This window comes from Chamaea fasciata, unplaced genomic scaffold, assembly GCF_029207755.1.
Source record: "Chamaea fasciata isolate MVZ Bird 193981 ecotype frontalis unplaced genomic scaffold, bChaFas1.0.hap1 SCAF_1, whole genome shotgun sequence".
NCBI lineage: Eukaryota > Metazoa > Chordata > Aves > Passeriformes > Sylviidae > Chamaea > Chamaea fasciata.
In genome coordinates this window covers 13,496,209-13,517,935 of record NW_027094086.1, presented here as the reverse complement: position 1 = coordinate 13,517,935, position 21,727 = coordinate 13,496,209, and the positions used below count along the sequence as shown (strand labels likewise).

At 39.7% G+C, this 21,727-nt stretch overlaps 1 protein-coding gene across 2 annotated transcripts in view; it reads left to right on the top strand.

Annotated features, from left to right (window-relative positions):
• DEPTOR (DEP domain containing MTOR interacting protein) overlaps positions 1 to 21,727 on the top strand; it is a 77,832-nt gene that overhangs the window by 19,674 nt on the left and 36,431 nt on the right. For both annotated transcript variants that reach the window (XM_066176843.1, XM_066176833.1), the window contains 3 exons: positions 5,401 to 5,579; positions 7,639 to 7,762; positions 13,397 to 13,575. In XM_066176843.1, coding sequence (XP_066032940.1) covers positions 5,401 to 5,579; positions 7,639 to 7,762; positions 13,397 to 13,575 — 482 coding nt within the window. The remainder of the gene's footprint in view (positions 1 to 5,400; positions 5,580 to 7,638; positions 7,763 to 13,396; positions 13,576 to 21,727) is intronic.

The window sequence follows — 21,727 nt, the reverse complement described above, 5'->3', positions numbered from 1 at the left end:
CATAGACAAAAGTTTAGTATAAAGGACATTTTAAGTAGTCTTTTCCTGGGTGTGTATATATACACAAATGCCACCTTATGCTCATGTATTTTGTAATGAATCAGGTGTGTAACTGATTTGTAAGTTTTAAATTTCAATGGGACTTCTAAGTCACTGAGACGCTTTGGAAAATGTGATCTTTTAGTAAGATGCCCATCTACCACCCTGTAGACAGTTCATATGATTATGTTAGAAACACCAAACTTTGTGACCTCTGGGAGGATTCAAAACTGTTGTATTTCAAACAGAAAGGGGCAATTCTACCTGCCAGTGGAGCACCTAGCATGTCCCTTGAGAAGAGGTGTGAAAAACCTGTGCTCTTTGGCCAACATGAATTGTCCATTATCCTGGGCAAGATGCTTCTTTTGTCCATATATGTTTCTCACAAAGGACATAATGATTAGTTTTCCTTAGGACTAAGTAAATCATTCTCTTACAGAAGTTCTGTATATATAGGAAACTTGTGAAAGAATTTTAAGATGGCAGAAACCACTTTGCCTCTCTGCATATAGTTGCTAATTTTCAAGGGATCTAATACAGTTTTGTTCAGTTTACCCAGATTTGATAGAATTGTAGTTCAGTGAATGCTGCTGGCAGTGCTCAGTCTGAGATAGTGACTGCAACCAAGGGTGTATGCAAGGTGTAACACAGCAGTAAGCCATGAGCATGCCAGAACTCCTCAGCAGCAGTTGAGCATGCTGAGGCAGGACATGCATTGTGCCATGACTAATTACATCATCAGTGTGTATTGTTCAATAATTAGCAAATTCTGATAGGGATTTCTGTATTAAATGATCTCTTCATTGGTGCTTTGTTCTTCTATTAAAAAATAAATTGTTTTATCCAAAGCCTTGTGGACAGCAAGTTGAGGGAATTGATTCTGCCCCTCTGATTCACTCTGGTGGGACCCCACCTGCAATGCTGTGTCCAGCTGTGGGGTCCTCAGCACAGGAAAAACATGGACCTGTTGGAGTAGGTCCAGAGAAGAACCCTGAAGATGATTGGACAGATAGAGCACCCCTTGTGAAAACAGAAACACAGACTGAGAGTGTTTGGGCTATGCAGCCTGGGGAAGAGACCTTATTGTGGCCTTTCAATACTTAAAGGGGGCTTAGAAGAATGATGGGGACCAACATTTTAGTAGAGCCTGTTGCAATAAGACAGGAGTAATGGTTTGAATTAAAAGAGGTAAATTCAGACTAGATATAAGGAAGAAATTTTTGCTATGAGGGTGATAAAATACTGGAACAGGTTGCCCAGAGAGGTCGCAGATGCCCTGTCCCTGGAAACATTCAAGGTCAGCATGGAGGGGCTCTGAACAACTTGATGTAATGGAGGATGTCCCTGCTTATGTTGGACTAGATGACCTTCAAAGGTTCTTTCCAGCCAAAACTGTTTGTGTGTCTATGATTCTATGATTCCATAATATCTGCATTTCATGTGTGTGTGTGATTGTTTCAGGAAGGCTAAGAGAGGTGAAAGAGTGGAGCATATTATGAAAATCTTTATACTGTGTCCATTTAGAGGGTCAGCAACCAACATGTTCCTTGCACATTTTTTGAGCCTTGCTAGGATAAACATAGGGACTATACAGGATGTAGGAACTGGCAGGTTAATTATTCAGAAGATTACCAGGAAGAACAGGAGGTTTTTAATTTTTTTTCATTCATAGAACTCAAGATTGGATAATGCTTTGTAAGACCTATGTTAGCCAAGCACAAACTACTAGACTTAATAGAGGGAAGTAGCTGGATGAGGTATTTGGACTGTGGTTCAGTGAATGATATCCTTGCTGTGTTTATCCAGCATGTTGGCCTTTTCTGGGGTTGGAAAAGAAAGCTAATTGTGCAGGTCTCGTAAATCATTACCTACTGGTTCAGAAAAGAGGCAAGGAGCTTCAGAATGCACAATGTCCCTGGTGGAAATAAAAATGCCCATGTTGGTGAAAACCAAAATGCAAGTTTCATGTAGTTGCAAGAGCAATTTCATCCCAAGTTAGTGCCTGATTCTTCATTTCCAGGCAAAAAATTAGATTTTTCCATGATCATGAAAGTGCCTAATGGAATCTCAGCAAATAACATTGTTCCAGAAAGCTCTGAACACATTAACTGCAAAGCAGGAGCAGTGTCTTCCAAGTTATCTTGTTCCATGCTATGTAGGAGGAAGGCACTTCTGTTTGGAGCAAGACTCCCTACGTAGTGACAATTAGGAGCAACTCCTGTTTAGACAAACCCCCAAGAAAATTATTCCAGCATGCATGCTTGCAAATCCAGCCTTTTTGTTGTTGTTGTTGTAAGCATGGGTAAGGGCAATGGATATAAATTTGTAAATATTAAAGACTTACATATGCCTGTTAACCTTCACAGGCAATTGCTCAAATGCTCTGGATCTCACTTTTTCCTCAGGTAGGGCAGACTGTGGCCTCACATGCAAAATCTGGCAGATAATCTTGAATAATATATGGAATTATATATGGGTGAGGTAGTGGTACACACAAAATTGTTTTCTGGTGTTAAGGTATTAAGTTGCAGAAAGTGGGTCAATATTTCAAAGGCTTGTTGAATCAAGGTGTCCGTCTATCACCCCTTGATGTTTGCCTCTCTTCTCTGCCTTCTCCTCTCAAACTGGTCAAGGTTTGTCAGTCAGCTAATTTTCCTGAGCAGCTCTTGAAAAAAACTTCTTCTAGTGGGAAGAATGTGTTTGATATCAAATTAGGTCTTTTCCAGTCATCATGCAGACTAGCTGACCTAAAGTGATTAACATTACTTAAAGGGAAAACATCAAAGACTTTGGGTGAGAAGCCTGCTTCTCAATGCCAAGGGATAAAGAATTCGCCACTTCATTTGAGCATTGGTTCCAGTGTATAATTGTATTCACTGGTACATTTTATTCCTTTTTATTCCATTTGATTTGGCTTCTGATAAATACTTCTGAGCACAGATGCATTTTTTGAATTCTTGCCTGAACTTTTGATTGTCACACCGCAATATATACTCAATAACTTTACCTGAGGCTTCTATATTTTTAGTTTACACTAGATACAGTGTTAATTTATTGAGCTACTTCTCCTCCATGGAGTTTGATTTTTAGAAGATTTGTGGAGGTGAGGGAGCCTTGACAAAGAGAAAATCTGAATTCCCTCTGTATTTGTTATTCCAAATAAATAAGCCTGGACATAATTCAGTACAGATATAATTGGTATAAACTGCAGAAGAAATTTCCACATTCATGTGGGAATTAAAATTTGTTAAGGGTTATGTGGTCATGTTTTCTTTGACTTAATGATTTTTGTATCCTCTTAGCAAATTTGGATCCACTTTAGCAAGTGAGTGGAAATAATTCAGATCATGAAATATCTATGAATTTTATAAATATAGACAAATATACAGAGAGATCTTTTCTCTGATTGACGAAAAAGATTGTAGTGGGAACCTGTATCTTTTGACATGACAGAGGAATTGAAATATTGTTAAGCCCACCAACTGCAGGAAATCCTGCAGTTGGAATTTAAGACATAAATGCTCACTTCTGGTGCTCTTGACTACGGACTTTTTTGTGAAATGTCAGACCAGTGCTAGTATACTCCTATGCAACATGTGGACAAAGAATTTTGTAGGAGGAGTTTACCCTCTTGTATCAGATGAACTCTATCCATTTAGACTTATACTGCTGACTGAAAGCTGGATTGAGCTGTCCACATTTGTATTATACACTTTTTCTAGTTTTGTTCTTGCAGGTTATTGGGTGACCTAAGACCAGATAAACATTAACAGAACCTTGAATGTATTTTAATTGTAAAGTTCCATCAAACATACAGATAATTGCATCATCTATAATTAAAACTGTGGATGCTTTTCTTTCTAAGCATAGTGACAGCTGTTAGAGCACATCTGGAAAATATACTTTAAACAAAAGTATTTTAGCTCAGAGAATTTCACAATCTGTGGGATATTTACCAGCATTTCTTTCCAGAATACTAATCTGATTTACCAGTATTTTTTATATAAAAGTCTTGCTTTTTTTTTATTTTGATGATGTTTGCAGATCTTGTTTAGAATTCCCATTGCAGACTGGCAGTTCCAGTGTATTTCAAGGCTAAATGCTGCAGAGCAAAGCATTGCTTTGCTACTATTTTTAGGGAGAAGCCTACATAAATCTTGTCTGATGCCCTAATAATATTACCTTTATTGATTTCAGCCAAATATTTTCTCCTTTCATGATTTTGAAGAGAAATTACTGTTTCATACTGGAATTTCATTGAGAAGAAAATTTCTCATGCTCCTGCTCTGTGCTTCTTGAGGCCTATGTTAACACCCTTCTATGCTATTACCCTTGTATCACCTACAATTACTATAGCATTACTCAGGACTATTTGTGATCAGTGAGAGTGTTTACAAGGTAGTACCCTGGCCACTTGGAAATGAACAGCAATGTTTCTGTTTGTGATAGGAGCCCAAGCACTGTCATTGCTGTGCTTTCCTCGGAACTGTGGTATAGACATTAGAAAACCAGATTTTCTGATATGATTCATTAAAATGGAACAAGAAAGCATCGAAACTTCAAACAACTTTAAAACCCCCTATCTGCTAATGTATTGCTAATATTGCTTATTTTGTTCTTTGGAAAAAATGACTAAATATAAAGATGCAGAACCTCAGAACCTCAAGGTATTACTCTAATCAGGATCTTGTATTCTGACCCAAGCATCTCAACCAACTTGCTTTCAGGATGATGAAGGAGATTTTGCAAACAGAGAGCATTTGCCAACAGATGCCTAAGTGAGAAATCAGTTTCCTTTACTTGGAGTAGGAGGCAACTTTTTAATGATAGATTACATTGTGTTGGAGCAGCTTCACACCTGAATTTTAAATCATAAATGCTATCCTTGTTGTGCAGTTGGAGGCAAAATGCAGTTACCCAACCAAGGGAGAAGCTACAGCTGCAAAAACTAATGAGATTTTTTAAAAAAAAAAATCTACAGCAGTGATACTATAAAATAGTATGGAACATATTAGTGGTAATGTGGGAAAATTAATTCCAAATTATTGACACTTTAATTGACCTGTGGGAAGTATTTTAATGGACTTAATATGCTGTGCTGTTCTTTAAAAAAAGTTTAAAAAACTTTTCCACTGAGGAGAAAACAAGTTTTTCCAATTATGGGGTTTAAAGTTGTAACAAATGGTTGCTGTGAGTTCCCTGGTTGTGAGATGCCAGCACTGGATGTGTGAGTTTTCTGCCCGACACCTGCAAGGCCCATCCTGTGAGCAGGGCGTGGGTGCCACTGCTCCACTCTCATCCCAGTCTTGCTGTTGCAGAGGCTGTTTGCAAATGATATTTACAAGGTGATTTGGCCCCCAGGCTCCGACTGCATGAAGAAAAGGTCATTAAGGATCGGCGACACCACCTCAAAACATACCCGAACTGCTTCGTTGCCAAAGAGCTGATTGACTGGCTGATCGACCACAAAGAGGCCTCCGACAGGGAGACAGCCATTAAACTGGTGCAGAAATTACTGGATCACAGCATTATTCACCATGGTAAGTGCAGTATCACCTGCTAAAACATTCTAAGCTAAATTTATTGGCTGCTATGCGACAAAGAGAAATCCCACTCCTGCTCTTCAGCCAAGTAGAGGACAGGTAGGATCCTTTCCCTGCCACAAATGGAGCATCTCTCTTCAACTGTGTTGCTATGCAAGGTCACGTGTGTGCTGAAGGAGATGAGAGCCTGAAGTGGTGTGAAGTGATAGTCCCCATGGCAGGGGGGGGACCTTACTGGAGACTGTGATGCTGCTTCCCTGTCTCCAGAGCAGCCCCAGCTGGATCGTGTCCCCCCTCTCCCTGCTGCCGTCATTTCCCTGCTCCTAAGAGCACAGTTCTCCAGCTGAAAAACACATCTGAAAAATCAGCCAGCAAAAAAATAAAAAAAAAATCCAAAAAAAATATCATTTTTCTCACGTGGATTAGTTCCCTGGCTGTGGCCCTCACAGCAGCTGCACAAACATTAGTGCTGGTACAGCTGCAAGAAAGTTAGTGGTCTGGCTGTGCCCTGATTAATTTTCTCCTAAACTTGTTGTGTATTTGAGATCTGTTTCTTTCAGCTTCTTGAATAACAATTCATGCTGATGAATTCATGCTTCCAATTCACTGGTAGCATTTAGTTGCCTTTTGGGGCATAAAGAGGCTGGGAAGCACATGAGCAAAGAAGATCCAAGACCTCAGTTTCAAGCCTATAGTATTACCCATTTCAAAACAGCAAATGTGCCATTTGTTTATTTTTTAAGAGAGAACTGAGTGACTATGACAGATGAATGTTGACTTTATGCAGAGGTCGTTGTATGTGTAGCTATGCCGCTGCTGTCTGCAGTACATTAACAACACCTTAATTAAAGTCAGAAATGCATATATTGAATGAGTGCCACTTCTACAGCTTCTGCTTGGCTATTAAATGAAAATTCTGGGTTGTTATGGAAACTGGGACTTACAGTAGATAGTTAAAGAATAAAGTAATTATAGGGTATTCAAATCTGTCTACTTAATCCTCTATTGAGAAAATGTCAGTGAAGAGTTGCGTGGATGCCTGAGTGACTTCATTTAATTGAGCAATAGATGTTTTATTGCTGAATGCTTGTTGAAAGCTCTAACAACCTTCAAGCATTTTCTACCCTAGCATCCAATTGCAACCTGTAGAAGAAATTTTATATATATGTGTGTATATATTAGAAATAGAACAGGTGTTTCTTGAAAATACTCATGTATTGCACTCTAATAAAATACTTTGTGAAGTGAGCTTGGGCAGGTAAATTCAGGAAGGTTCTATCAGGTTCTGTTGGATGCTTAGAACATTCTTTCAAGTCCCATGTCATGTGAAAGGGACACCAGTTCATGCTTCTGAGGTGCAGAAGGTCCCCCATGTATGTGGGTTGCCAGCTATGTTAGGAGCACCTTGCTTGGGATAACTTTCCCATCAGTTTATGCCCTTGATGGGACTCTGTTCTGCATTTACAAGAGGAAATGATCAGTTGCTGTTTTACAAACCTAATTTGACATTTCTCAGTGTGCTCATGTTGTACCTACCATTTACTAGCTGGCATGGCAGAGCAATTGAGATGTTTTAAGAAGGCAGAAAGCTTTGGTTTTAACTGTTCTTTAGGTAGTCTCAGGTTTCCTACAGCACTGCTAACTGATACGAATAACTTTAAGAAGTTTGGCAAACCTTAAATTATTGGGCATTCTGCTCTGGTGGGCTTTTAAACAAACAAGCCAACAGACTGTTTTCATCAAAAGATTTTCTGGGTATGTAGTGGATGAGTGCATTTTTGCTCTTTATCTTTGCAGTAATACTCACAAAACTGATGGAAACTTCTCCCTCTCGCCAGGAAATTTGGTTTCCTCTCTGAAAGTTTTCTCCAGCCTTTCATTAGAATGGAGTAAAGTTGTGTACTGGGAAATACAAGGGGTTAGACTCTGTTCTGTGCTTGCTTTGAAGCTCAGCAGTGGTACCTGCTAAATGGTCCTCAGTTTCTTAACATGTATGTGAAGGGGGTTTTTTTTGTTTGTTTGTTTTGTTTGTTTGTATAATTATTTTGTGTTTCAGTCTGTGATGAGCATAAAGAATTCAAGGATGTCAAACTGTTCTACCGCTTCAGAAAAGATGACGGCACGTTTCCACTGGACAATGAGGTGAAGGTGTTCATGAGAGGACAAAGACTGTATGAGAAGTATGTTGCATTCAGTATTCATAATATGTTGATAGTAGTGCCAGGTGAGGCAAATGGTACTTCTTCATCTATTTTTGAATCATCAGAGGCTTTCAGTTCATGCAGGAATGGGTCTGGGCAATTCCATTACTTCAGCTGGGAGTCCTTCTCTCTACTGTTTTTGTTTTGCTTTTCTACCATAATCACTTGAGGCATTTTGTTGAAAACGTGATGCCCCAGATTGTAAATACATCCTATATGAGAATTCAATGTGAATTGAAGCCCTTGCAATCTATTCTGTAAAAATAATTACAGAACTATTTGCCAAAATTATTCAAATAAATACATAATTATTTGATATGTAAAAGTATAATTATGATTCCTAAAACATTAGTACATCAAAATGCATTCAAGAAGCACCTCCATGTCTGTGGGGACTCCATAGCTACAGCTTCAAGGGGAGGTACAGTTTTAAATCATAGGCAAGAAGAATCTTCAGTGTTCCAGTCTGCAAAGTTTCAACATCAGAAAAGTTATGTTAAAAGCAATTTCAAAAAAAACACCAATCCAACCGAGAGCATCTAATTATGACTTTAAACAGATTATTATGCTGAAATACCAAATATCCCACTGGCTTACTTCCATCAAGGAACTAGCTAGGTATCTTAACCATACTTCCTAATATAAAATTAAAGACATTTTTATTCAGGATGTAGAGGTTTTGACATGGTACTTTCAAGGCGAGAGAAGAAAATGCATGTTGCCATATGCTACAAACTAATGCAAAAGTTGTGATGTGTTATTTACCAAAAAGCTTGAAGTATTGCTCTAGACCGAATTCCACCCACTCTCCTGCTTGTTTCGAGCACAGGAGTGCAGCAGCCAGGAGAGATGCTGTGTTATCTCAATGAAGGAAATTTTTTTCCTTTTGAGAAGAAAGCACTCAGGAAACTCCCAAGTTTAAAAGCTGATAATAAATATTATTTTCAAGGTTAGCCAGCTCTGAAGATCAGTTTGGTGAAAGAGAAGTGAACCCAAAAAATAAACTAATACTTATAAATTCCGCTCCTTTTGTTAGACCCATCATATAAAACTCCTCAAGACACAGTGACAGTGATTATTTAAAGTGATAATATAATAAATTGTACAAGACATAAGAAAATGAATCACTGAAGAAAATCCTCCATTCTGTACACTGGGACAGTTGAAATTAATTAGCCACCTTCAAACTCTTCTGTGTCTTACTAAGCACAGCATTTGCTCTTTAGATTCAGTAAACATGCGGTGTCTACAAGCCTGACCCATACTCTGAAAAACAGATTAGAGCGTCTACAGTGCTTTTTAAAGTCTATATTTCTATTTCAATATCCAAAAGAAGAATAATTTTTTCTTGGCAAGGCTGATATCAGTCTTTGCATGAAAGGAGCAATAGCAGAAACAACTCTGTTCTACCAGTGTCTGCTTCCATCACCATTTCTCTAAATGGAGAACTGTCCTCAAACCAATATCTGTGATCCAGTTTGTCTAACACTGTATTAGCAGGAAATGTTCATAACTCAAGAGAGTGTTCCCATCTTGGCAAAGGAGTTACTGCCAAAAGCAGCACCTGTATCTAAATACAGCTGCATCTTTGTGAGGTGCTTGCTCCTAGGCAACGTATCGGAAGGGTTCAGAAACTTTTAAAGCCAGCCCTGAGTGCTAAATATAGTATAAATTAAAAATACCTGTCATTTCAAAACCAGGATATGACAGTCAAAGCTAGTCAAAATTCTCCATGGATCATGGGAAGTGTTTTATATTCATGGGAGATAAGAAGGCATGCGTGGGCTTCACTTTGTTTATTTTAGCAAAAACCCTGTGCAGAGATTTCAGATTTTAGTTAGTTCCCTTGTATGCACCTTTATTAGTAACACCTGCGCAATTTCATTGGATACACTTTAAACTCAAAATTGAATGCAGAAAGTCAGGAAGAGTTCTGCAATGAAATGTGTGATTGTGTAAAGTATCTGTTGTATCAGTTTGCTGATAATCCTAAGAAAGAAAATATTAATTTAGCACTATTAAAATAATTACTAAATGGCAGCAACCAGAGAAAAGTATTCGTGCACAAACATGAAATAATTTACCAGCATATTCAACTTGTTTATCAAAATGCCTATGGGCTTGATTGCAAGAGAAATGCAGCTATGCTAAAAGAAATCTATCCAAATCCAACACATTTTGAAAATCTGTGTCTAATTGTATAGAGTTTGCTGATCTTCACTAGGCTTTGCTAATTTAAGATAGACATTATAATTATTTGCTGCTGTTTCCTGCTCTGTGTATTAGGGCTGGAGTACCACTAGGTTCAGAAGCCAACGTAGTTTGTGCTTGCCAAAATTGCACATTCCCCAACACCAGTCCATGCAGGTTTTGTACCGTCAGTGGCTAAAATGGACAAAACGCTTCAGGAGGATCAGCAGGTTGTTGCATGGGAACAGGCATGGATGTCTTAGGCAGGTTCCTTACATTCAGACAGGTTTTGGATAAATGCCTTGTTCTCTGCCCTGGGACATTAGGACTGTCCTTCTGCTGAGGAGCTCCGTTTCCCGTCTCTCTTCGGCATGACCACAAAGCTCCTCGTAACCTGAACTCTCCTTTCTTGTACATTACCCCCTTCACCCACTGTGGGCAGCCTTGGTGGCCATACCTGTGGGATTAGAAGATTTTAAATCAGTCTCTGATTGTATTTGCCCTTCATTTGCACTGAAAATCATGAATCAGTTCAGATTCCCTGCACATCACTGCAAACTTTGGTAATCCTTTCTGTGAACATGGTTTGAGGTTCAGGTTTATAACTTGAGATGAAAACTACTGGATTTCCTACAGTCTTGTCTGAAAATGTTGAATAGTTATATTGTTGAATAGTTTATTAGATCTAAGGTTGGTATCAGCTTTCAAGCTCTACAGGACTGAGCAGATAGATTAAACGTGATAAACATCAAACAAAACTCACCCTGCAAATCTTATATAAATCCAGCACAGACCTTTCATAGCTTTAAAAAAAAATCAAGTTGTGCAGACATCCTATTTTTATGAAGTTTGCAATTCTCGGTAGGGTTTGGTCAGGCACACAAAATTGTTGTTTCTGGTGCAGTCATGTATAGGAGCTGTAAGTCATTTCATGATGCTGACATCAACTGAGATTTTTAAACCAGATTTCACACTGAAAGAAATGCAGATTTATGGTTTTAATTTCAGGAAATCTTTCAGATAGTCTTGAGACTGCATTCTTGGAATCACTTTCAGTTTAACTCATCAGTGGTTGAGTTGCTTTTAACCCCTGGTGCAGTTATTTTGATGAAAACAAGGTTAAAGATTTCTTTTGAAAAGGAATTTGAATTTCAGTGTTTGGCTAAATACATTCCTTTAATGTAGTACAGCACCAGTTTTAGCAAATAATACGTTTCGACATTACTAGCCTCATGTTTTTTTGGAACAAGGAGAAAATGGAAGAGTAAGAGGAAGTTTCCAGTTCTGCCTAATGAAAGGCCATGTTTTCGATTGATGTAAATTGGTACAGTTTTGTTGACAGCCATGGAGTTACAGTGATTTACTTCAGTGAGTGATATAAGTCCATGGATTGCTGTTTCTAGGCTACTTAAACTGGCAATTTGTCATGTCTGTTTGTTCACAAGTCCGAATCCTTTGCAGTGCTATTCTGGGTCTATGCAGAAGGTTGTGAAATGTCAAACTGAGTGTTTTTCCACTTGATATTTTTCCAAATTTCTTCTGTGTCTCTGTAAAAATCTAACCATTAGCACTGCCTTTTCAAGGACCTTTCTATCTGCGATTTCAATGAGGCGGTCAACTAATTATAGACTCATCAAAGAACAATTAACGTAATCCTAAGGCTTTTTTATTTGGTGCCTGCAGAGCCTGGGTAACCAGTTCTGGGTAACCATGCAGCAGATGGTATGCAAAGACACCAGCTTTGGGTTTGCCTTTTTTTCTGGGGGAGGAAAAGCCTGGTGAACACAACACATTTGACAATAGTCCCTTGGAGCATAGTAGGTCTGTATTAGATGTGGTGAGTGTGGAACAAAATGCTGCGGGACAAGATGCTTGTAAAATAAAATATTAAAAAGGAGTCAAGTCTGCAAGAGTTCTGGAGTCAATATGTTGTCTTCAGCTAATTTTGACTTTCTCAGTTCTTACTCAGCTAAGAGGTGCTGGCAATGACACACCATCTAAATGAGCAGTTCACTGCTACCACTGACACACAGCTGTGGATGAGCAGCCTTTGCCTGGTTTGTTGATCTGCTACCTGGTGGTCAGGTTCAGCCCTCAGTGCTCAGTAAAGTCAAGGGAAGAGTCTCAGGTGAAATAACAGAGGTTAGACCCTGTCAAACCTCTTCACTGTAATTTCAAATGAAACTTCTCTCTTTTCCTGTGGCACAGATTTTTATGATGCTTCCCAAAGGAGTTGAAGTTATATTCCGTAATCTCTGGACATGCTGTCAGTTTAAGAAGCAGATGGCTCCTGTATGGATTTACTTGAATTTCAATTCCTTTTTCAGAAGGGCAAAGATTAAGCACTTCCAGAATATGCCCGTTGTAGTTCAGATGTGCCCTTATTTCAGAATAGTTGGTGAAGGGAGGGAACCTCTTAGTCTTGCATGGAAATTTAACCTTTCCATTCTTGAACTGTTACTCTGAAAGCCTTACCACTAGTCCTATATTAGCCTATAATAAATAATATATTTTTGAAAAACATAAGGTTAATAAAGATGCTATGGTGCTCAGTCTCGCCCCCCAAAAGTGGAATTCTGTATTACAAAGAAATTGTTCTCCTTTCTTCCTTAAAACTGCCTTCTCTTTCAGACTTTCAAACTGGCTTTTGCATTAACAAAATATTGAGGCTTTTTTTTTTAAGACTGTAATTTGCATAGTTATCTTGAATAGAGAAGAATTTTATTAGTATCCTTCAGCTACTCACATGCCAGTTGCTAGGAGATTTAGGGATGTCACATGATGTTCCTCTGACTGGTGTTACACAGAGCCAGCTGAGGCACAGAGAACTGTGAGCCTCAGATGTTAAAATGTGTTCAGCTTCATGTGCAACTCGCTGACTGCAGCTGCATCACCAAATGTTGGATGCACAATATTTATCTGCCCCCAAACCACAGAACTACCTTTTTTCCTCCTCTTGAATTTTTCTGCAGCTGTTTTAGAGCTTATGGAGAGAATTTTTGAAGTCATCTAAATGACTTCGGGACATAGTCCTGCTAACTGTAAATACTAATTAGGAAGCTTTGAACACATTAGTCACATTCTGGTGCTTTTAGGCTATTTTTTTTTAAAAGCTGATTATACAGTAACTTTTAGAGAATATTAAACACTAAATAGGGGAAATGCAAAACCTAAAAATCTAATTTTCTTTTAGGGGAAAAAAGAGGAAAGCATTAACTTCACACAGGGATATAAAGCCTAAATTTCTTGACTAAGCAGTTTTAATTCACTTCGTAAGTAGATTGATAGCTTGAGGAAAGATTTACTAAGTCAGTGAAAGCTTCATATAGATTTGCTTGATATAAATGAGATTTGCCAGAATAGATCCGGAACTGTTTTTCTGAAAAACCGTTTTTCCTACCAATTTTCCCCCCACCACACCAGGCTGATGAGTTCTGAAAATACCCTTCTGCAAGCCAGGGAAGAGGAAGGAGTCAAGTACGAGCGGACCTTTGTAGCCTCGGAGTTCATTGACTGGCTGATCCAGGAGGGAGAGGCGGCAACACGGAGCGAAGCGGAGCAGCTCGGCCGCAGGCTTTTGGAGCACGGGATTATACAGCACGGTGAGAAATCTGCTGCCAAGCACTGAAGGCTCCACTTACTGTAGCACTTTCTTGAACACAGATCACGTGGAGGGGCCCTTGTCTTCCTGATCACAGTACATTTAGGTTCTAAATTATTTCAGATGGGAGTTTAAGTAACTTTATTTGGTAGAAGGGTGTTTTTTTCAAGAGCACATTGTATTTTCAGCAGCAAGCTGGAAATGCTTTCTCAAATGCAGAATATGGCTGGAATTTGAAACTATATAGTAACAACTTAAGGATGTGGATTAAAATCAGTCCTCCTACACTTGTAGTAATTAACTTGTAGAACTTGCTATCTCCATTGTTTGTAATTGAGGTAAATAGATTTATAAGGATCAAATAGGGATTAGAGCCATAAATAAGCTAAATTATGTATGCAGGACAAATATTTCAGGTCTGTGTATCTCCCTACTTGAAAGCAGAAGAGAGTCTGATGCCAGAAAAGCAGCTTTCCCTCTTGGGCATGTAGTGAGTCGTTCTAATGTGTTTGGGCAAGAAAGAGGATGTCACTTTTGGTTGAAGTGTTATTATATTTGTCCTGGTACTAGAAGTTCTTTGAGGCAGGAATCAAATATTTCTTCATGGTCCAGTATAATGTGTCCAGCAGATACACCTTCACCAAGAAGCTCCTTCTGTTAAGGGTGGAGGAGGCAGAGTTTTCTCTCTCTGCTGCCCTGAGGGTGAAGAATTTAACACCCCTGGCACAAAAACACATTTTACGTGTTGTCATTATCTGTTCTCACATTGCCCTTCTGTGACCAGGCATTTCCTACGACCTAAGTGGCAGTGCCTCTGGGAGCAATGGAGGGGTGCCAGGAGATGACAACAGAATGACAGAAGTTGTTACCTACATAGTGCACAGTGGGAAAATAATTAGATCCTGGTGGTCACCGTGTTGTTGCATCAAGCCTAATTCTGACAGAACAAACTGATGATATGAGCAGGCTGTTAGTACACAAGGTGCTAGATTGACTAGGTAGCTTGTTACTTCACGAGAAAACCTAGTTTTAATGAATAGAGAAAAATGGGCATGTAAGTGACCTGCATTGTTCTGTCATGGCTCTAATCACGTTCACGTTAACTTGCAATTACTAGGAGCTACTTCTGAATGTTTACCGTGATGAGCTTTCAGTTCTATAATTACTCCTGTGCTTCCTATGATTTATGGGGTGCCAGCTGCTCAGAGCTTGATAGACAGGAAAGGTATGCCTCTCCTCTTTACAGCAGCAATGATTTCATTCCTATTTTTACCTGAACTTTTTCTGTGTATTATGTATGTGGTAAACTTCCCTTGCTGTCCTGGGGTCCCAAATCAGAACATTCACAGGGAAAAAAAAAAAAAAAAAAAGAAGAAGTGAATTGTATGCTGATACAGATGTTTTTGCAGAGAAATTAAAGTCAGGACTTAACATTTGGTGCAAAGCTGGGTTTTCTTAGCTGCTGAAATCTTTGCAGAGCTAAGAAAGTCAGGATGTGGCTTTTCTTGCAGATCAACCATTGTTTCATTAACTAAGGCAAATGCTCAGCAGGGCACGTTTGCAGGGAAGTAATTTTGCCCCTGTCATGACAGGTTTCAGGTTTCCTGAGTGACACTGGCCCTGCTCCTCTGTGGATAGCCCTGGCCATTCTGCAGGTTTATCCCTAGCCATTTGTTTTCTTGTAGTCAAGAGCATGTATAAAGCTCCCTCTTAGAAGGAGATTTGAAATTCATGAAGTAAAGACAGGGTTCTGGAAATTAGTTGATTGCTGAGGAAGTGGTCTTCTCACTTGTCCACAACCAGGTTATTGCTGCAAGGTACTGTCATCTTACTCACCCATCTTACTCACATAATTGAGTGGGGATTTCACAAGGACTTGATGGGGATGCTGGAAGTAAAGTAAAACTGAATGGTGTCCTTGAGATTTATCTTTTATGAGTGAACATGCTTTGTGCACACTTTCTCGTTTGTGAAAGGAGATTTCATTCATTCCACTGCAACAATTTGTCTAGATAGTGTTAGGAATATTGATGAAAGTTCTGGCAGAATTAACACAGAGCTGGTTTGAGGATCATCTTAGCAACTCGATGTGATCTGCGCACACTGAAGGTTCTTGTAATGCTGGCTTCCTCTAAGGAGAGAGCTCAAAATGAGAACTTCCAGTACAGAACAGCAGGAGAGATATTCTCTCCCCAACACCCTCCCACCCATCTTACAGAGTTCTAGATCCAATTAAAAAACAAAAGAAAGCTATTTTTCTCTGTCTTAGTACCATAAATTCATTTCACCGTACTGTGCTTCCTTTGTTTTGTCTCTCATCAGCAGTACCAAAATGTTACTTGACACTAATTGGCATCCTTGTTGGCAGAACCAGCAGAAAGACTCTTGACTGAACAGGAGTGGAGAATAAAACATTTCCTCTCCTAAAGGCAATCTTTTTCTAGCAGTTTTTTTTGATATCCACAATATGGAATAAAATAAAACCTGCTGTATTATTCTTATGAAGTATTTATTACCCCACCTAATGCGATGGAAAGTAATAGAAATAGTTGCATCAAGTTGCCAATTTCAGTAGTAATTTTCCAGCCGCAACTGAATTACACAATGTCTTTTTACTAATACTGACGTTCATTTCAATTAGTCAGAGAAGCTCTATTCTGCAGCTGAGGCGCTGTATTCAAAATGACTTCCTGACACATTTTTCTTCACCTTAATTGGTCAGATACAGACCAGGTTTCACACAGGAAACAAACACTGATGCTAATTTTAAAAAGGAAAACAGTGGTTTAAGAGGAATTGTATGAATGCTGCAAAAGCATCAAATTCTCAGTTTTAAAATAATCTCCCTGATCTCTTTGGACATATGAAACTATATAAATTTCCCCTGCCATGCAAGAAAACGATGAAATATACTTAAGTGCTGAATTGCTTCCTGCCAAAATCTCACTGACCCACACAGATCACTGAGATCAGCTCCACTGGTTAGAGCGTGGTGCTAATAATGCAAAGTTGTGGGTTTCATCCCCATATGGGCCATTCACTGAAGAGTTGGACTCAATGATTCTTGTGGGTCCCTTCCAACTCAGAATATTCTGTGATTCTGTGAAATCATAATTCACAAACCACCATTTTCACAAATAGGACCCAGATTTCCTTTCCTGTGTATTGGTACCCCCATGTAATATGGAATAAAGATCCCATAAGTAGCAGGGAATTCTGCATTGTGCATTTCTTGAAGGCTGGTGTCGGGATTGTAGTTGCTGGTAGTTACTCGGCATTTGTGAACACTGATGGCCTTCATCCAGAATATAGGAATAAAGGTTGTGGGAAGAATTACAGGCTTGGTGATGCATATACAATAAAGGCAGGGACAAAAAGTGCACAGAACACATTTCTCAGCTGTAGAAAAGCCCATATCTAGTATGGTGAAGTATGTAGAGCTTAGTAATATTAATAGGTAAAACTTTCCTCCAAGAGACTGGATCTTTTGTAGTTCTTCTTCATAAGGGCATGGTGGGACAGATTAGCTACTGTGGTCAAAATTCACATGTAGCAGGAGAAGAGGTTCTCTGCCAGCTGCCCGCTCCCAGGTAGGTCAGACCAAAGCAAGGATGGTCTGGGGGCAGGCAGAGGAGAGTGTGAGCATCACGCATAGTCACAGCTCTTTCTCAGTCTGGAAAGCAGAGATACTGAGATGTCCAAGGTCAAAAGAGGGTATTCACAGAGCTCTTTATGGAGTCATTTTTGGCTCATACTTGCTTATAGCCCTTGCTGAAAAACAGCCTGCACCTGCAGCCACAACAGCAGAGCGCTGCTGACATGACAGGCAGTCTTCCTGTCCTCCTCCAAAGACTCATTGGGTATGAAAGCTTGAGGGATGGAGAAACATCTGCCTGCCTTGCAGATATTTTTAAAGTCTGGAATCTCCAGTGATAAATAGTTTAAATTTAAAATCTGGTTCATTCTGTTAAGAGAAACTAGTGCTGTCTACACCTACACTTGCAGTATGAATATTTGTGTTCCTTCCATGGCAGCAACCAAACCATAGCTCATTTATGAATACTTTTCAATATATTGTGAAATGTAAACACACAGGGCTTGCCTTGTACCACAGATGGTACCGTGTGTGCTGCCAGTTGAGTCTGTGAGAAATGGGGGTCTGAGTAGCAGAACTCATCTTCTCATGCCAGATCACACCCTGTCTCTTTTGTTGTTGTGTTTTCCCAAGCTGCTGCTGACCTTCAAGTCCATGTGCTTGGTGTAATTTCTTCCCTGAAGTGCCTCCAACACCTTCCCTGGGCAGTAATCACAGCATGGTTCCGCATGAAGCATTTTGCACGACTGTCCACTCTATTCCAGGGAGTTGGGATGCAGATTCCTAGACTCAGACCAGCAGCAGAGTAGGTGTGGTGAGGCTTTGCTTTCCTGAATGATCGAGTGGTGTAAGAGTCTCTTTTAGAGATGACAGCCTAGCAGCTGTCTTCTTTGGAGCACATGGTCTACCTAGACTTCAGTAAAGCCTTTGACACTGTTTCCCATGGCATTCTGCAGAAACTGTATTGCCATGGTGTGGATATGTGCACTCTTCACAGGGCAAAAAATTGGCTGGATGGCCAGGCCTGGTGTATTCCCCAGGGCTCAGTATTGGAGCCAGGACTCATTAGTGGGACCAGTCCTCTTAATTATATTTATTAAGGAGATCTTTACTAAGGGATCAAGGGCAGAAAGGTGACTTCGTGGATGACACCAAGTTGGTTGGGAGTATTCTTCTGGAAGGTAGGACGGCTATACAGAGGGATCTGGACAGTCTGGATGGGCCAGGGCCATGGTGTGAGGTTCAACAAGGTCAAGTGCCGAGTCCTGCACTCAGGTCACAACAACCCCATGCAAGGAACCCCATCCAGTGCTCCAGGCTTGGAGATGAGTGGCTGGAGAGGTGCCCTTGGAAAAGGACCTGGGGGTGCTGGTTGACAGTAGCTGTGAACAGGAGCCAGTTTGTGCCCATATGGCCAAGAAGGCCAATGGCATCTTTTCGTGGATCAGGAATAGTGTGGCCAGCAGGACCAGGGCAGTGTTTGTCCCCCTGTACTCAGCACTGGTGAGGCCAGACCTCGATTGCTGTGTCCAGTTCTGGGCGTCTCAGTACAGCAAAGACATTAAAGGGCTGGAGCACATCCAGAGAAGGGCAACAGAGCTGGTGAAGGGTCTGGAGCACAAGTCTGATGAGGAGCAGCTGAAGGAGCTGGGACCGTTTAGCCTGGAGAAAAGGAGGCTCAGGGGAGACCTTATCCCTCTCTACACCTCCCTGAAAGGAGGCTGTAGCCAGGTGGGGGTCAGTCTCTTCTGCCAGGTAACAAGTGAAAGGGCAAGAGGAAAAGCCCTCAGGTTGCACCAGGGCAAGTTTAGGCTGGGTATTAGGAAAAATTTCTTTACTGAAAGGGTTGTCTAGAATTGGAACAGGCTGCCCAGGGAAGTGGTGGAGTCACTATCCCTAGAAAAATTAAAAGATGTGTAGATGTGACACTTGGTTAGTGGTGAACTTGGCAGTGTGAGGTTAATGGTTGAACTTCATGATCTTAGTGGTCCTTTCCAATTTAAATGATTATATGATTTTGTCAGTGCTAGGATTTTTTGATGGTAATAAATATGTGGTAAGATGTCTTAGACATGATATCAGTATCTTTGGCCTCTACTCTCCTTTAAAATACCTTTCAACTTTAAGTATTGAGATAATTGCACTTGATCAGACCTGGTGTGTTCAAGGCAGACACATGTTCTGCTGGCTTAGCACAGAAGCAGGTGCTTATCTCTTTTCAAGAGTTAATCTTTTATCTGCAAACTCCACTGTGCAAATTACATTCTGAGATGAAAACAAACACTTTGTAGTGACTTAGTGAGAACAGCAGATGTTGACACGTGCTATGTCCCTGTCTCTGCAGGAAAGTCTTTATATCTATGTTTAATTTTCCCTATTCTTTGCAAGGACTCTGTACCTTTATGCAGCAGAATTTACTTTGTGAAGATGATCAGCGCATTTAGTTTTAAGCATCAAGACACATGATGCAATTGAAAGTTTGTTATAATTGTGGAAGTGGATTAAATACCTAAGAAAGTATTGTGTCTCTTGCTTTTGTTGAAAAACTTTCCTTCTCTTCTAAAATTGCTGTGAGTAATCAAGTATGTGCTGCTATATTTACCTTAAATGTCCAGCTGCTTATGATTAGCTGATTATGATTCACTTACAAAGTGAAAACTTGCCATGTATGTGAAATGTACTCTTCCTTAACACAAAATTTCTCTTTGGAACTCCTTTCTTGGCAATATCAACTGCAGATAGCAGTTTACAAGTATTGTTGAAGCATACCATAAATCCTTGACTTAATTGATCATAGGTTTTCTTCTCCAAAATCAACACATAAATTTTTTCTGGTTGAAAACTAGAAAACAATTTTTCTAGTTGATCTAAAACCTGAATCACATCAGCCCTTGGATATATCCAAGCTTTCATTATGGTAAAAATATAAAACATCACATTTTTACAGATGATGCCTTGTTTTACCTCAGTAAAACACAAACCTTCAGTTAGTCTATGATGTCCTGCACACAGCTTTGTTTTTGTTAGAAGTCCTGTTGCCCCTGTGCTGATGCCAGACAGAAGCACTCAGTTGTTTGTGTGGCAGCTCTTCCCTGGCACTTCCCATGCATAGGGACAGCAACCTCACCCACAGTAATTCAGCTGCTTATGCTAAATCTGGAGACCACTTTGCATGTTTTTCATGATTTTGCCCTTGTAAAAAGTCAAAGAATAAGAACTTTGCATGTAATTGTATAAACCCGCAGCTCTTCAGTCTGTCAGCTTCTCATTGTGCTTTTCTTGCAGTTGTCTTTATCTACAGCAGAAATGGATTTGGTTTTTGAAAGAGCCACATGCACTATGCTTTATGTAAATAACAGATGAAAAATTATATTCATATTAACTACTGGATTTTATTTTTCTGACAGAGAATGGGTTTCAATTTTTAACAGCTGCAACAAAAAAAAAAGATACCCAGATGGGCCTTTTCATCTTCTGCTTCCCTTGCCACAGACTGTACTTTCCATACTTTATTTGGAAGCAAAGAAAAGCAGTTGGCTATGTTCTGTAAACTTACTAAATTAAAGATGATAAATCCTCATATACAAACCCAAAAGACTGCTGAAATGTGTGTGATTCAACACTGGCTTTTCATGCTAGAGAAAGTAATGTGTATTTGAAAATATACTGCAAATAGATGGCAAACTGGCTGGAAAGACAAAATGTATATAGAAACATGTATCTGCATCCCTATTCTAAGGCAACTGAAATAACATGTTAATGCACTGATCAGAACATGTCACCTTAATAAGAACAGGATACTCTGAATTTCAGATCTTAAGGAACTTTTGACAGTTTTCTACTGTAATCCTGATGCTTTAAAGTCAGTATAGAAGTTGTCTAGACTTTTTTTGGACTACATGAATATACTACAGTTCAGTGAAACACCTCTGAAAGCACTCCCTAGTTATAGCTCAGAGAGCCATAGTTAGAGCACAGCTTTTTTTTCTGCACCTACTTACAGTTCCAGGACCTATTTATTTCTGGACATGCCTTACTGACTTCACCCTTGGTAGGATGAGCTGGAACAGCTTGCTGGATTTTCTCCTACAGGGCCAGAATCTACCTTGCGGTTTTATACAAGGGGGTCAGTGGAAACAAGAGCAGTTCAAGCTTAGATCCATTGTCTGTTCAAAGTGAATTCCTTGTAACCCGAATAAGAAAAAAAATATAAATTACTACAGCTACACTGCTGAGAGTTTAACTTGATGGTTGAATACATGCACAGGTAGGCTTATCTATGGTCTGCATAGCATATAAACATTCATAAAAGGTGGAAATGCAAGTGTTGTGTGTATGCAGTGCAGGGAATCTAAGACTCAAGATCTAGGGCTCTGTGCTCATTGAACATCTGTAGTCTCTCTCCCTGGATTTGTAGGAGATCCAAGCAGGTGGAATTCATCAATGTGTAAAAGGAAACTAATCTGAATAGGTGCCATTATTAAAATGCATTTGCAGTGCCAGATTAGCAGAAAAACAGGAAGGCTTTGAGAGGAGTGGGAAAAGCATTGTCCATTGC